General features: G+C 35.8%; 2 protein-coding genes across 5 annotated transcripts in view; one reads left to right on the top strand and one right to left on the bottom strand.

Annotated features, from left to right (window-relative positions):
• SREK1IP1 (SREK1 interacting protein 1) overlaps positions 1-16,747 on the top strand; it is a 41,271-nt gene extending 24,524 nt beyond the window's left edge. For 3 of the 4 annotated variants that reach the window (XM_086361948.1, XM_086361945.1, XM_086361946.1), the window contains 2 exons: positions 8,302-8,374; positions 10,587-12,981. In XM_086361948.1, coding sequence (XP_086218074.1) covers positions 8,302-8,374; positions 10,587-10,776 — 263 coding nt within the window. In that variant the 3' untranslated portion in view covers positions 10,777-12,981. Of the gene's footprint in view, positions 1-8,301; positions 8,375-10,586 lie in introns of all 4 variants that reach the window. The other variant, XM_086361947.1, reaches the window with a different exon arrangement.
• A 54-nt stretch (positions 16,748-16,801) lies between these two features.
• Positions 16,802-17,707, bottom strand: part of SHISAL2B (shisa like 2B) — a 22,846-nt gene continuing 21,940 nt past the window's right edge. The window contains exon 3 of the mRNA XM_086361949.1: positions 16,802-17,001. Within this exon, the coding sequence (XP_086218075.1) occupies positions 16,865-17,001 (137 nt within the window). The 3' untranslated portion in view covers positions 16,802-16,864. The remainder of the gene's footprint in view (positions 17,002-17,707) is intronic.

Genomic DNA, 17,707 nt, shown 5'->3' with positions numbered 1-17,707 from the left:
TGCTCCCTACTGAAACAACACTAACAATAGAATTTTTTAAAGACCCAAATTCACAAGGACAAAGAAAACAAGAGTCAAAAAATTGGGGTTAGTGATAATGGACTCACACTTTAAGAGAGCTCAACCCTTTAACAGTGTGGAAAGCTGAGAAATAACCTGAGTATACACTCTAACTCAAGTATACAGTCTTGATAATGAGTATCCTTGGGTACCTCTGAAAGTGAGAATGTAAGGCTAAAAACAGGGATTGCTTAAAAGCCTGCAGTAGTTAATGCTCCGTTCCCTTTCCCTACTCTGTGAAGCCCTGTCGTCTCAGTAGACTGCCACAGGTCTATTTTCTAGACTGGGTCAGATCAACAGTCTTTAAACTGGGACACACCAAACACAAATGAAGATATTTAAGTTAAAGGTTAGATACAGAATGGTGAGAGCCTTCTAGCCATCTTCACCTATTGGTTCCCAGTCATATATCACTCAGGCAGAAGATCTGAAGATACATCCCTGGGAAATCTGACCACCCAAAGAAGAAAGAAATAAGGATATTGACATTAGGGATTCTTCAAAAACAAGATCTCACCAGATGGCCAGTGAAGTCTGGTCTTCCAAGTTTCGCTTGCTAAAAGCTTCCGGTCAGCTTTTTAGATAGTGAAGAGTGCTAAATTTCTGCAGAAGGATTCTCACATGAAATATAGATTCCAAAACACAAAAAATCAACTTGAGAAATACACAGCCTGTAGAGGGAGAAAACTTAGCAGAAATAATAAATATTTAGTTTCATAGAAAAGATACAGCATGCATGAATATGAATAAAACCTACAAAGGGGCTTTTGAAAATTAAAAATTAAACAGATATGGAAAACTTGATAGAGTTGGAAGTAAAGTTGGAAAAAACAAAAAAGACCAAAGTGAGAGAAAGAAGATAGAACAATTGAAGGGTCATTCTTGAAAATACTTCATTCAAATGAATCCCAGAAAGAGAAGAAATAATTTCCAGATGAAAAGGTTTACAAGTGCCAGGCACAGTGTTAAAAATATCCCACACAAAGTACATTATAATGAAACTTAAAGTATGCTAGAAACCCAAAGATATAATCCAGACTTCCAGAGTTGAGAATAAGGCAGGTCATGAAGAATCAGGAGTCAGAATAGTTATGTATGTCTCTAACCAATATTGGAAGCTAGTAGAATGTGGATCATGCTTTCAATTGTTGAAGAAAAGTTATATCCAAGTTAGGATGATATACCCAACCATATTATTAATCAAATGTGGAAGTACAGTAAAGATATTGTCAGACATTCGAGTCTCAAAAAACAATTTACTTGTCACTTTTTCTCAGAAAACCTCTGGAATAAGTGTTCTACCAATGTAAGGGAATACACTGAATAAAGGAAGACAGGAATGTAGGGACTAGAAAAGATAACAAGGGAAATTTGTAGCATGCTGGTAAGGAGATATTCCAGAAGGACAGCTGCACCAAAATGGAGAGTAGCCAAGCCCACATAGGAGCACAACAGAAGATTCTAGGAGAGAAAGCCTAAGATCCTTAATCCCACAAGGATACTTTCTACCCCTTTCACCTGTACTGCCCCATTTTAAGAAAGACAAATGCATAAGAGTTTAGAATTAGGAAGAATCTTTAGAACAAATAATTTAAAAACCTAGTTTTGTAGAAAAAGAAAATGAAAACAGGTGACTTTCCAAAGTCACTCACCAGTCACAGTAGAGCCAACATTTCTTGCCATGGTTCAGGTTTCTTGCCTACTTGTCCTGTAGTATTTTCATTACAATGTGCTGCTCTCCTACCTTAGATGTCATCCAGTCTATTGGTTCTTGACCTTTTTGTCCTTTATCACATCAATCTTGAAGGATAAACTACACCCTCATCGTGAATAGTGGTTTGTCCTAGAGGTGATTTTTCAATCAGAAGACCAGGGACAGATCCACTCTGGGAGAAAGGGGAGGAAGGAGCATATAATAGCCTCCAGGACAGAGAGTAGTTGGTGAAGCTTCATTATTAGCAAATTGGCTTTCTGGCTCAGATGGTAAAGAATCTGCCTGCAGTGCGGCAGGCCCAGGTTCCATCCCCAGGTCAAGAAGATCCCCTGGAGAAGGGAGTGGCTACCCACGCCTGTATTCTTTCCTGGAGAATGCCATGAACAGAAGAATTTGGTGCACTACAGTCCATGGGATCACAAAGAGTTAGTTGGTCACAACCAAGCAACTTACACACACACAAGGAAGGGACCCATATTTATTTCATGATCACCAGATGGAGTCCCAGTGTTGTTCTTCAATCGTTAAGTCACATCCGACTCTTTGCTCTCCCATGGACTACAGCACGCCAGGCTTCCCTGTCTTTCAGTACCTCCTAGAGTTTGCCCAAACTCATGTCCATTGAATCATTGATGTTATCTAACCATCTAAGTCTCTGCCACTCCCATCTCCTTTTGCCCTCCTCGGTCTTTCCCAGCATCAGGGTCTTTTCCAATGAGTCAGCTCTTCTTATGATGGGGCCAAAGTATTGGAGCTTCAGCTTCAGCCTTCTAATGAATATTCAAGGTTGATTTCCTTTAAGACTGACTAGTTTGATTTCCTGCTGTCCAGGAGACTCTCAAGAGTTTTCTCCAACACCACATGTTGAAAGCATCAGTTCTTTGGTGCTCCACCTTCTTTATGGTCCAGGTCTCACATCCGTACATGACTGCTGGAAAAACCATAATTTTGACTATACGGACCTTCGTCAGCAAAGTGATATCTCTGATTTTTAATATGCTGTCTAGGTTTGTCATGGCTTTTCTTCTGAGGAGCAAGCCTCTTTTAATTTCATGGCTGCAGTCACCATCCTCAGTGATTTTGGAGCCCAAGAAAACAAAATCCATCATTGTTTCCACTTTTTCCAGTCTGTTTGCCTTGAAGTCATGATCTTAGTTTCTGAATGTTGAGTTTTCACTGTCTTCTTTCACTCATCAAGAAGCACTCTAGTTCCTCCATTAGTGGTATCATCTGCATATCTGGAGTTTGATGTTTCTCCCAGCAATCTTGATTCCAACTTGTGAGTCATCCAGCCCTGCATTTCACATGATGTACTCTGCATGTAAGGTAAATAAGCAGAGTGACAATATACACCGAAAATAAGATCTCCTTTTTAGCATAGTGGATTGGAATGCAAAAGTAGGAAGTCGAGAGGTATCTGGAGTAACAGGCAAATCTGGCCTTGGAGTACAAAATGGAACAGGGCAAAGACTAACAGAGTTTTGCCAAGAGAACATACTTGTCATAGCAGACACCCTCTTCCAACAACACAAGAGACAACTCTACAGATGGTCATTACCAAAATCAGATTGATTATATTGATTATTTTCTTTGCAGCCTAAGACAGAGAAGCTCTATACAGTCAGCAAAAATAAGACCTGGAGCTGACTATGGCTCAGATCACGAGCTCCTGATTGCAAAATTCAGACTTAAATTGAAGAAAGTAGGGGAACCCACTAGACCATTCAGATATGACATATATCAAATCCCTTACAATTATACACTGGAGGTGACAAATAGATTGAAGGGATTAGGTCTGGTAGACGGAGTGCCTGAAGAAATATGGACAGAGGTTCATAAGGCTGTACAGGAGGTGGTGACCAAAACCATTCCCAAGAAGGAGAAATGCAAGAAGTCAAAGTGGTTGTCTGAGGAGGCCTTACAGATAGCTGAGAAAATAAAAGAAATGAAAGGCAAAGGTGAAAGGGAAAGATATACACAACTGAATGCAGAGTTCCAGAGAATAGCAAGGAGAGATAAGAAAGCCTTCTTAAGTGAACAGTGCAAAGGAATCCCAGTAACCCCTACCCAAATGAACCATAGAGTGGGGTCTGAAGCACACAGAGGAAGGGAGTGTAGAGTCTGTGGTTGTTAGTTCCATTGATAATTTGATGATGTTGTTCAAAATCTCTGAAAGGGTCAGTTCTCAGTGTGAGTGACTGAATGCATCCTTGACCTGCATCCTTTAGGTAATCCTAGGGGCTCCTTGAATTCTTCCTTAGTCCTTAGAGCTAGAGAGATCTTATACCAACTGTCTTGAATATTTTAAGTTTGTTTTTTTTTTTTAATGATATAATATAATTAAAATAGCCAGGAGAAAGCAAGTAGTTTTTAGTGTACTTATATAAGTCCTTTGTTAGATGCCTGGTTTACAAATATTTTATCCTAATATGTAGCTTGTCTTTTCATCTTCTTAATAGGTGTTTCACGGAGCAATTGATTTTAATTTTTATTAAGTCCAAGTTATTAATTTTCCTCGTAGATTATGCTTTGCTTTCAAGTGTAACTTTTTACCTATCTCTTGTTCTCCTTTACTTTTTTCTAAAGTTTTTATAGTTTTATATTTTACATTAAGTCCTTCATCCATTTGAGTTGATTATTATATAAGATATGAAACTTAGAGCACTTAGTGTTTTGTTTAATAATGAACAATTGTTCCAGCACTGTTCATTGAAAGGCTGCCTTTCCTTCATTGAATTGCTTTTGCCAAAAATAGTTGATCATATTTGTGTGGATTTGTTTCTGGATTGTCTATACTGCTCCATTGATCTGTGTGTCTAGCCCTCCACCCATTCTTGATTAATGTAGCTAAAGATGGAGGGACTGAGTTTTTCTACTTTATTCTTCTTTTCCAAAATTATTGCAACTATTCTAGTTTCTTTTCCTTTCCATAAAAATTTTGGAATAATGTTTTTATCTGCAAAGAATCTTGCTGGGATTTTGATACTCATTGCATTAAGCATGTTTATCAATTTGGGGAAAATTGACACCTTTACTATGTTGAGCATTCCAACCCACATAATATGTCTCTATAATTATTTAGATCTTTGATTTCTTTTCTTATCACTGTTTAATTTTCAGCATATAAATCCTACATATTTTATTAGATTTATATCTATAAATATTTCTTTTTTGAAAAATTGTAAATGATGTTTTTTTTCATTGTCTGCATGTCCATTACAAGTATATAGAAATGCAGTTTATTTGTGTGTGTTTATCTTTTATCCTTGTTGAACTCACTGATTATTTCTAGGAGTTTTTGGTAGATTCCTTGTAATTTTCTATGTAAACCATCATGTCATCTGCATATCAAAACAGTTTTACTTCTTCCATTTTTATTTGTAAGCCTTTTATTTCCCTTTCTTGACTTATTGTTGTGGCTAGAACTTAGAGTACTATATTGAGAAAGAGCAGTGAAGATGAATTCTTACCTGGATTCCAACCCTAGGGGACAGAAATATTCAGACCTTAGCAGTTAGCTGTCAGTTTTTTTGTAGCCACTCTTTATCAAGTTGAGGAAGTGTCCCTCCATTCCTATTTTGAAAGAGTTTTTATCATGAATGGGTGTCAGATTTTGCCATATGCATTTTCTGTATCAGTTGATAGGATCCTACAGTTTTTCTTTAACCTGTTAATACAGTTCAGTTCAGTCGCTCAGCCATTTCTGACTCTTTGTGAACTCATGAATTGCAGCACGCCAGGCCTCCCTATCCATCACCAGCTCCTGGAGTTCACCCAAACTCATGTGCATTGAGTTGGTGATGCCATCCAGCCATCTCATCCTCTGTCATCCCCTTCTCCTCCTGCCCCCAGTCCCTCTCAGCATCAGGGTCTTTTCCATTGAGTCAGCTCTTCTCATGAGGGGGCCAAAGTATTGGAGTTTCAGCTTCAGCATCAGTCCTTCCAATGATCACCCAGAACTGGTCTCCTTTAGGATGGACTGGTTGGATCTCCTTGCAGTCCAAGGGACTTGTAAGATTCTTCTCCAACACCACAGTTCAAAAGCATCAATTCTTTGGCGCTCAGCTTTCTTCACAGTCCAACTCTCAACATCCATACATGACCACTGGAAAAACCATAGCCTTGACTAGACGGACCTTTGTTAGCAAAGTAATATCTCTGCTTTTTAATATGCTATCTAGGTTGGTCATAACTTTCCTTCCAAGGAGTAAGCGTCTTTTAATTTCATGGCTGAAATCACCATCTGCAGTGATTTTGGAGCCCAGAAAAATAAAGTCTGACACTGTTTCCACTGTTTCCCCATCTATTTCCCATGAAGTGATGGGACCAGATGCCATGATCTTCGTTTTCTGAATGTTGAGCTTTAAGCCAACTTTTTCACTCTCCACTTTCACTTTCATCAAGAGACTTTTTAGTTCCTCTTCACTTTCTGCCATAAGGATTGTGTCATCTGCATATCTGAAGTTATTGATATTTCTCCTGGCAATCTTGATTCCAGCTTGTGCTTCTTCCAGTCCAGCGTTTCTCATGATGTACTCTGCATATAAGTTAAATAAGCAGGGTGACAATATACAGCCTTGAGGTACTCCTTTTCCTATTTGGAACCAGTTTGTTGTTTCATGTCCAGTTTAACTGTTGCTTCCTGACCTACATACAGGTTTCTCAAGAGGCAGGTCAGATGGTGTGGTATTCCCATCTCTTTCAGAATTAAGACAGTCGATTACATTAATTGATTTTTGAATATTTAGTCAGCCTAGCATACCTTGAATAAGTGACATTTTGTCATGGTGTATAATTTTTTAAAAATATTAAATACTGAATTCTCTTTGCTAATGTTTTGTTAACAGTTATTTGCATCCATGTTCATGAGAGATGTTAGTCTTTTTTTCTAATTTTGTACTATTTTAATATGATTTTGGTATCAGAGTAACATTAGCTTCGTAGAATATTGAGAAGGGTTTCATTCTCTTCTGTTTGTTAGATAAGATTATATAAAATTTGTATTAACCCTTTAAATGTTTGGTATCACAGCCTCCCAAGGGAGGAAGTCTGTGTTCTCCACTCAGTCTTTGATGATGTGGGTGGTGCCACATTTTTTTCTGTGGTGTTTGGCTGGAGAATGGCAATTATTATCTAAAAACTTCTTGTCACTATGCTGTCTCTTTTCTGGTCCTTTGACTAGAAAGAGCAGATTCTTGTTGGGGCATTTTTGTCTCCACCTGTTGACATTGCCAGGTTGCCAGATCTTAAGGCTGTACTGTATAAAGTAAAAAGATATTTCAGGGAACTCAGTACTGGGTTGTTTTCTAGATTATACGAGAACCCTAGCTAGTGTCTGCCTTTTCACCTTTCAGAGTCTTCTTATGCTTGTTTTTGTTATGTCTGGGATGTGTAGTTACACTTAATGAGAGGAATAGGAAAAATATGTCTACTTCATCTTCCTAGAAGCAATTCAACTGATTTTTTTCAAAGGTGAAAAGGCAATTCTATGTAGAAAAAGTCTTTTCAGCAAATAGTGCTAGAATAAATGAATATTTTTAAAAGTGTTAAGTGAAATAAGTAAGTTGAAAAATATTATATATGTTACATTTTTCAGATGAGAAAAAACTTGAGACTTACACGTAACTTTATTTGTATATGTGAATGTATGTTTATATTTAGTTATGTATAGAGAAAGCCTAGAAGAATACACACCAAATTGTGTATTTGAAAATCAAGCTAGAGAATAGTGTGTATTCTTTCCTTCCTAGATACTGACAACATAAATATTAATTGTTATTGTCCCATTACCCTAGGATTTTGTGATCCTAATTTTGCTTGAAAAGGAAAATTTTTTTAAGTTATACATGATTGTGTTGTTTCATTTCATAAGGCCTGAAATAGTACCCACCAAACTTTCAACCTAGATTAGGTATTAGAAATGAAATACTTTTTAGTTTTTAGTAAATATACGTAGTTGATTTGAAATTTGTATTAAAGGTATAGTGTTTTTATTAGATTTTTAATGAGTAAAAATAATCAAGAAAGGGGGCATTGTTACAAGAAAAGTGCAGATCCTGACCAGTGAAATTCACCAACCAACAACCAAATTTTTAAATGTATAAAATATTAATATCATATATTAATGGATATATATGGAATCTAGAAAAATGATGCAGATGAACCTATTTACAGGGTAACAGTAGACACAGATGTGGAGAACAGACATGGGCACACAGGGAAGCGGAGAGCATGGGGCGAACTGGAAGATTGAAATTGCCGAATGTGCACTGCCACGTGTAAAACAGATAGCCGATGGGAAGCTGTGGCACAGTGCAGGGTGCTCAGCCTCGGTGTTCTGTGTGGCCTCAGTGGGGAGGGTGGGATGAGGGTGGTGAGAGGAAGGCGATGTGTGTGTACATACAGCTAATTCACTTTGTTGTACCACACTGTAAAGCAGCTGTACTCCAATTTTTAAAAAAAAATGCTTACATACCACAATAATATATGAACTGATGGTGACCTGATTCTTTCCCCTCAACACACAGGAATTAATGAAGAAGAGGAAAAGAAAAAAGCAAAAAGCAAAGAGAAAATCAAGTTGAAAAAAAAAAGGAAGAGGTATTTTTTAAACTTTTTTTTTTTAAACAGGACTGAATATAGGATGGATTAAAAAATTTTATTTTTCATATCACTGTCTTGTTAATTTAATATTAAAGAGAATTCGGTTGTTTCAGTAAAATAACAAAATCCTTCATGTCAGGATTCAAAAATAGAGTCAGCACTCAAATACCTTAAATTTTCTTTTTTGGAGCAAATTAAGATATAAATAAATAACAGCCACACTGCTTCTTTTATGTATTCTGTTTGTGTTCTAGAATTTTTAAATTATGGAACATTAGTCAAGTTTTAATTTGGACATATGTTGAAATTCTTCACATACACATTTTGTCCTCATATATATGAAGTTGGGGCTTAAATATCTGTATTCTCAGAATATCATTAATTAATGAAATTAATTAATTGATTAATTGGATTTGTGTACCTATTTGTCATGCAAAAAATTCCTTCAGGTCTTCAGAATTCTCAACTACCTATGATTTTTTTTTTACTGTCAACTCTTTTGACAGCAACTGGTTAAAGAAATTGATCCAAAGACTTAAGAGGCAACTTCTTCCTTGGTTCATGAGTGCACTTTCATTTATACCAGAATAAGCATGTACATATAGGCACTATTTAAGGTATTTAGCAGGTAGTAATATCTAGCTTGGACCTTAGTTCTCTGACAGAGTAGGTTCTGCATGTCAGGTGTTGTCTCTGTAGTTTTTGTGGAGCATGAAATATATAAACTCTAACACCTCGGCTAGTATACATATTGGAAGTTAACTCACTTTCAGGTGTTGAGAGTTAAATAACAATGTTTGTAAGAACTAATAAAGGAAGGTAGAGCTCAATGTATCACGTAGTCTGATTAGTGTATTGTTTTGTTATTTGCACTACTACAACATAATGGATTCCTTGTAGGAAAAGTGAGATTTTCTATTTTCTTCCAAATTTTCATGTACTGATTTTAGAGTAACATATTATTTACCTTGGGCTTCACAGACCTCATTCAGACACAGCCCAGAATTACAAGAACTTTTTTAAGTACAGTTTGAGCAAAGATAATGCCACTTAATGTAGTTGCTATGCTAAAGTTTAACCTTCTGCCTTAAAAAAGAGAATCCAAGTCCAAAAAGGCAAAGAAAACAGTATAGGCAGAGAAGCAGCTCTGGTCAGAACATAGAGGTCAAGAAGTTCTTGAAAACAGGAAAGCAGACAAGAGTTGAGAAAAACAGAACTGAAGAGAGTGCAAGAGAATACATGAGAAACTAGGCTCAGGAGAGAGCCAGAGTCTGAGAGGGTAAACAAGGAAAAGGAAGGAACACACTGTTCCAGAAACCCAGGAGACTCAGGGCCCCTGGTCAAGGGAGGCAGTCAAGGAATCCGCACAGCGAGTCTCTGTACAGACGCAACCTGTGGTCTCCTGGGTGTCCTTTTCCTTCTCCTGTGTGTCTGTCAGATTTTCTTAGTTTGAGTTTTAACTTCCCATGTTTAGATCACTCATCTAACTCTGGGATACCTTTTTTATTATAAATTAACTCAGTTTCTGTTTTGTTCTACTTATTTGGGGTTTGGGTAAATCATTCTCATTTATTTAGATTATACATTTAAAAGTATCCTTTTGTAACTACTGCAAATTATTATGGAATGCAACTGTTCATCTGTATCACTCTGTATATAAAAGAATCAAGTACTTTAACTTGAAAAATAAAAAAGAAATAACAGAAGTGCTTTTATTTTGCCAATTTTCAGCTTTCATACATTTATATGGAGGTACAATTATAGCTCTTTTTATATTTTTGCATTCTTTGTGGCTCTTTTAAGAGAATAAACCAACAAGTTATTGTATATACAGTGAATTGTGTATATACTGAGAGTGTATAAAATGCCACTTTCTTTGCCTTATAAGAAAGACTTTGAAGGGTACACTGAGGTACACAGGATGAGAAACTGAAAATCACAGAAAAATTATTTCATCCTTGCTGAATTTAAAACTCATAACTGGAATTGAGCAGAACAGAGATATTTATTTTGTTAGTTTCTCTGGCTAAGTGGCAAAAATTCTGATTACAGTATTTTAAGAGCATACAGATGTAAAAGGCACATTTCATTTGAGTTTCTTTATACTCTCACCTTGTTCCAAGAAGGATTCAAAGCAGTCTGGATTCCATTTAAATGCACCCATCAGCCATAAATACAGTTATCAGTCAGTATGTATTATTACCCGTAGGTCTTATTCATCTAGTTCCACTGAAGAGGACACTTCAAAACAAAAGAAGCAAAAATACCAGAAGAAAGAAAAGAAAAAGGAGAAAAAGAGTAAGTCGAAAAAGGGGAAGCATCACAAAAAGGACAAAAAGAAGAGAAAAAGGGAAAAGCATTCCTCTGCCCCTAACAGTTCTGAAATATCCAAAAAGTAACTGAGACTGGCCTGAGCTATTAAATTTAAAAATTTACTTTTGAAAATTATTTGACATTCTTTGAAATTTTCCATATAATTATGCTTTGCAATAAATCACAGCCATTTCCATATAGACATTTTTTCATATATAGGACCATTATTGTCTGACAATATTTTAATGTGCTATGATTATAGAGTATTGAATCAGTCTTATTACTTGATAGCCATGCCCCAAGTATGGATATCTGTGCAACAAAACTCATCATTTTTGGTATTCCTTTCTGTGTTAATGTTATTACTTCATAAGCTGATTGTAAATTGCTTTACTACAGTCAACACAGGCAATCTACCTAGCAGTAAATGAATATTGCTGGATTAAGTGTCCATCTTCCAGTGATAAAGTGAGGTAGGCTTGATGCTGAAAATTTTAAAAGCTTTATATCCTGTGATAATATATTACTATAAAGATAATGAAATTCTTCACTTAGATTTTTTTTTTTTTTTTTTTTGGATGTCATAGGAGATGAAGCTGCTCTATTGGTCTTGACTAGAACTTTTTAAATGAATGGTGTCAGCAGGAATATGAATATGAAAATATTTATAACAAAATTTCACTGTTTTCTGAGATGCAGAGTTTCTAGTACCTGCCTCCTTCGTTTTTGTAACAAAATATTTCTTCCTTGTTTAAAAAGACAAGTCTAGTTCAACCTATTTGTAAGTCTGGTAGAGATGATGCTGTGTTGGGCAGGATTTTTAGGACAGACTCCTGGGTTGTTTTACAAATGTGCCATATTGGCATGTCTTAAAGAGATACCTCAAACACAGAGTTTTTTTATTTAGAAGGACAACAGCTAAATCTTCATTATAACTGATTTTTATTGTATTCAGTATATAAATTTTATGAAGCTTGTTTCTATGAGTAATGTGGAAATTTTTTATAAATGTGAACATATATATTTATTTGTCTTAAATAATTTGTAGTTTTGAAGCAGGTTTCCATTGACTTTATGATTTCATAATATGACCAGTTTGGGGTGTTTCTCTTACTTCAGTCATAAATCTCAGGAGCAGTGACAAAAATTTAGGATTAAGAATTTTATTCTGTACTTTTTAAAATTTAAGAGCCAGGGAGTTACATCATGAAAGCCTTTATATAATAATGAAAATTTTGTATGAGTCAGCATTGTCAGACACATAGTAGTAGGTATAAATGTTTCTATATTTTTTTTAATTTCACAGTGATCAGTGCTACTTACTTGGCTAAATACTCCAATATCCCTTACGTCCTATAAGTTAAATACTTTTCATTGTAGCAGCATTGAAAGTCAGCTAGTTATCATGGCATAGCACCAAAGATTGCTGAGTACCTCACTGTGGGTGCAGTTACAAATTCTTAGCCTACATACGTAGCTGTAGGTGTATTCATAATGATGAAATCAGGTAACCTCCCAGCCTGGAAAGGTGTGCTGATCCTCCCTTCACCCAGCAGCCCTAGCCTGCATGACCTCAGTAAGACTGGGAGAGCTTCATAGCTCCTCTGAGCAGTGCTCACCAGGCGCATACTCTAGGGAAGCCAAGTCCATATCCCTGTTCTAGCATTGCAGCCATGGATGCTGTCACACTTGTAGCTTTTCTATAACCCAGCTTAGTCCGGTGGCCTCCTTTAAAAGACCTCCACTTGTTTAAATGTGTTAGTCAGTTATTTGGAGAGAAACACAGAGCTGTTAGATTTTTAAGAGTTTGTTTTGCCTTTGCTGTAGTTTATTTTTAAAAACAGTACTTTATGAAAATACAGTCCTTTGGTTATCAGGATAAAAAAAGTAAAAAAAAAAATTCCAATTTTAAAAAGGTGATTAGAAAGTGCTACATGCAAATAGATGGTCTCATTGTATTGAGTATGTAATGTGGTTAAAAGTGATTATTGTAGTGACACAGAGTTAATCCAGTTATTTGTAAGTTTTATTTTAGTTAATTGTAGAGACAATAAATTGGCTTGTCAGGTTTGTTTTTTGAATGGTGGTATACTCAGTGGCTCAGGAGAGTTGTATAAAATTCAGCCTTCATTAACTACTAGAGTTTGCAAATTAAAAGATTTTAATGTTGTGTAATTTTTTTACTCCCAGAAAAAAATCTTGGAATAGTTCTTGATTAAATTTCCCATAGTATGAGAATAGTTTATGAAAGATCTCACCTGAATAAAATACATTTGTTTTTACTAAAATAATTTCTACTAAAGTGATCTTGTTATTGTTATTAAGATTGGATGAAAATCTCACTAATATATTGTAGGAGTAAATTAGTGACATTTCCTCTCAGGCAATATGTAGCATAAGGAAAACTGAACTTGGTAGTAAAAAATCCCAAAATCCTAGTTATTCTGACTACCTATGTGACCTTCAACAAAGTCATTTACCTTCCCTGGGCTTTGATGTCTTTCATCTATAAAATACTGTACCAAATTATCTCTGAGATCCCTTGTAATCCTTAATATATATGATTATCAATGTTTTAGTAAAATTTAAATAATATTATTTTAGAAATTATATTCATTTAGGAATATGAGTTATTATATTCATTTAGAAATAGCTGCAGATAAGCAGGTAGCATTCTGTAATGGTAAAGGTTGAATTTATCAATATAGCTGTTAAACACATGTCACTTCTCAAAGCAGATAATTGACATTTGGTTCACATCCTTACCACTCAGTGCATGTCATTTTCACTAGATGCAGACAATTTAGTTTTAGATTTAGTTTTAGATTTGTATCTGTAACCCGATTGTCTGAACACTTTGAGACTATTGCTTTTGAGCTGATGGACCTACACCCTACCCAGTTCCCTGTTTCTTTTCTCCATATCATCTGTTGGCTAAAACCTCTCAGAGAGATCCCCAGTTTGTCACAGAATACATATCTGTTTACATCTTTGGTTCTTTGAGGCTAAAACATCAGTAAGTAAAACAACTGTGTGTATCTGTATTTATGAGCCTCTCAAATTACATGCCTTAGGTTACCTTCAACTAGATTGATGAGTTATCATTAATAGTCTAGATAAATGCCATTGAGTCCTTTCTTCAGTAAACATTTATTGAGAACTTAGCATGGCAAACACTATGTTAAATAACCAGGGATACAGAGATTAATAAGACATTTGCTTCCCTGAAAGGAATTCCAAGTTTAGTTGGTAGGAGGGGAATCAGCAAACTCATCATTAGGTATTAACTGCAGTAATTGGAAGACTTCAAGGAGTACCTAAGAGTCTGGAGAAGCCTAGAAAAAGTAATGCCTGAAGTACATTTTGATTGAGGATGAGAGTGGGAGTTAGAGCAATTCCTGACAGAATGAGTACTGTGAACAAAGCCCACAGTGGACAAGGCTGGGGTGTGTGTGTCAAGAATTACAAGCCTTTTATAGGATAGGAGTGGTAAGAATCAAGACCGCCATTCTAGGTTCTTAGGTACAAGAGAAAGAGGTTTTATGCTCCATGTTTGGGAGCTTGGACTTTATCTGTAAGCAAGAGACCCCACCAGAGAGTTTTAAGAAAAGAAATCCTACGGTCCCTAGGGTGCAAAGAGTCAGACACAACTTAGTGACTGAAGAGCGAACAAGGAAAGAAGTGACTTTTATTGAGGTTTGATTCCATCCATTTCATAATTCAATTCACAGTTTTTAAAGGATGAACTTGCTTTCATCAGAAGCCCACATAAAGAATAATTTGAAATTTTGATTTTCTGTTATTTGGTGTCTTAGTCTAGGCCCACTTTTCTTTCTAAGTTCTGATTATTTCTAAAAGCTACAGTAACTTAAGTTTTCTGAAAAGCTATTGTCTTCTTTATCAGACCCAGCCCCAGAATTCATGCGTATGTACATAATTTGGAATGCTTTGCTTTTAGTTTTATTTTAGGTTATTTTTGACTGACAGAATATATTCTGTCATAATGTTAGTATTTTTGGTCAAAATAAATCATTTAAAATATATTTTTCAGTGTACAGACTATCATAATTCAGTAAGCCTTCTTTCAATATTTTGTCTCAATATTGTGAATATTACGAAGCACAGCTGCTTCAGAGTCACAGTGTCACGCATAGTTGGTCCACTCGGTGAGCCGTGTTGCTCTCCCTCAGGGTCTCTGGCTCAGCAGGGAGTGCTCCACGGACTCCAGCTGATACGAGTGCTGAGACTTGATTTTTCCTAGGCAGTTGGCATCCAAGAATAGTAGGGATTTTTTATGCCCCCTAAATGATACTTTCACTTGCAAAGCCCAGGGTCTTCAGACCTCATTTGTCTCCTCCTAATTCCTCCAAAATTTTGCAGAGTGCCAGAGAATTGGGTTGCCTCCCTGAGAGCACCACCAATGATGCATGCCCAACCCCAGCGTGCCTTTCCAAAAGGTTGGGAAGAGTCTGGGGAATCAGAATTTTGATGGCCCTGCCCGTCTCTTTAAGTTTCCTGCTTCTTATTCTTTATGGCCTCTGCTCTTGGCCTTAAGCAACAAAAGTAGACTAACCAGTGCTTTAACTAACTTTCTCTACTGAGATTTTCACCTGAGGCAACATCTAATTAGTAATATAACTATTATTAACTGTGTATCAAGATAGCCAATTGTCTGGGATTTTTTTTTTTTTTTCATCAAAGCTGGATCTGAGATCAAGAACTACCCACAAACGCTTTATGTGCTTTCTCAAAAAATAAATGAAAATTCTTTGCTTTTATAACCACATAAAATGTCATTTTTGTAGTGGAAATGTTTCAACTTTCAGACTTCACAAACACTCTAAGCAATTTTAATATTTAAACATTGGCAAAACTGTGTTCCTTTTGAGTTGGAAATGCAACACAGGCAGTAGGATGTTGCAATAATGACCTGGAATTACGCTGTCAACTTAGCCACATGTGGCTGCTGAAATGTAGATAAATTAAATGAAAAAGTATTTCTTCAGTTGCACTAGCCACATTTCAAGTGCCGGGTGGCCACATATGGCTGGTGGCTACCTTGCCAGACAAGACAGATACAAAAGGAACACTTCCATCATCACATAAAAACCTCTAGTGGACAGTGCTAGAATTCCCAACTCTTGGTAGAAATTTGGACAGGCTGATGATCAAAAGTTTGTAACCCTGAGCTTTGCATGCCAGAGAGGAATAAAGCATTCCTTACCCGCCCCCTACCCTAACAGATCAGAGTGTATCTGGCACATCTTGAAAGGCTAGTCTTCCAACTACAGAAACTTTGTACAACACAGTGGATATGTTTAGCAGGGCCAGCTTAAAATTAATTCTTTTTTTTCCTATTGAATTCCATTATAGGACCAGGTCTCCATTCTTATAATAGAAATCATATTTATGAATAAAAATCTTTTAAAGCAGGTTTAATTTGCAGAAACTGTAGTTTTATTTCTAGATGTCTAAATGGTATTACTGCAGTAGACTTAGGCGGGACCAGAGAAGTAACTTGTTTGCTTTATAACTTTAATTCTAGAAATTCCTTAGGAACTTTATCAGTGAAGGATTTTTGTTATGATTATCCCTTGGTATACAGAAAATATTTATCATGCAGATTATACATGATATATTTTGTTATCTAATGTTAGTTTTTATAAAGGCAATAATACATTGTGTGCTCAGCAAATCCTCTAAAAAAGGCATGGGTTGATTTCTAAGAGACTTAAGAACATGCCACTTCTCGTTCATAAGGCCACCTCTCTGAGATTTAGCTTATCCAGTACCATCTCTTATAAAAATAACTGCTTCCAAGAATGAGAAACTTGTGAAATGCTGGTAATGTGACATAAACTTCTCATTGTTCCTCACTGACATAGGTGTGCTAATCTGTGTTACTGATAAATTCTATAATTTCTCCTGAAATGTTAGCATAATTTCATGTAATGTAGAAACACATTAATTAGCAAATAAAAGTAAACTTACTCACATGGAAATCTATTGGAAACCTAGTGGATATTTAATAAATGAACTGAATGATCAAAACTGCAACTGTGTCTGGCTTTGTGTGTGGCAAATTTTTAAAAAGTATTATTGCAAACTGTATTTGAAGTGCACTCTTTATTTTTTTGCTTCATATCCCCAGTGAGTTTTTATAACACAGGATTTTTAACAATAAGCAGTGTTGATCTGTGTCGTATCCATTGTTTTTTCTTGAATTATGTCATCAGCCTCATAGAACGTTTCATTTGTTGAATTTGATGCTGCATTTGAACGGGGGGCTTTGCTTTTTCTATTTGAGTTGCCTGGAAATAAATACACAAAATAAAAGGAAATAATTATTTGAACTTATGACATCAAATTTTACTTTAAAATTTGTCCTTAAAAAATAAACTTCTTAGAATATTGGAAATAAGATGTCCTCTAAGCACTGTGGATGAATCATTGCAGAGTTGTTCTTGAGCATTTTCTCCTGAAGGTCAAATAAGGGAAATTTTCAGTAACAAAAGTAAGGATTTCGTTTCCATGCTTACCTTTCTTTCTCTACACTTCCATGAAGGAAACTACACTTTTGATCAGAAGGTAACAATTTCTGAGTTGCTTAGAAAAAGTGTGACTGTCCCTATGCATGAAGTGAACAAAGCTAAAGTCAGTCATAATTTACAACAATCTCAAGGCTTTGCCATTATAATCAATTTAGATGTAACATTTAAAAAGCGCGTGTTTGTTCCACAGTCCCATTCACTCAGTTTGTGTAAATGAGCCCAGAATGCTCACGGGTGGAGGACTATGGATCTTTGCTCATCAGAAGTTAGACTAACAAGCTCATAGTGAAGAAATGGGTTATTTTAATCAGTGGACAATGTTAGAAAAATTAAGTGTGAAAATAATATGTAATGTATTTCACCAATATATACAGATTTAAATATATTTTTTAAATTTACAAATATGTGAAAGCAGTGCAAGAAGTCACAGATGGTGCTGTTCACCAACCCCCTGTTGCAAAACCCA

Source organism: Bos grunniens, chromosome 20, assembly GCF_055505025.1.
Source record: "Bos grunniens cultivar Pamir isolate PY7600 chromosome 20, Bosgru_T2T1.0, whole genome shotgun sequence".
Lineage (NCBI taxonomy): Eukaryota > Metazoa > Chordata > Mammalia > Artiodactyla > Bovidae > Bos > Bos grunniens.
This window is presented reverse-complemented; position numbering and strand designations above follow the sequence as displayed.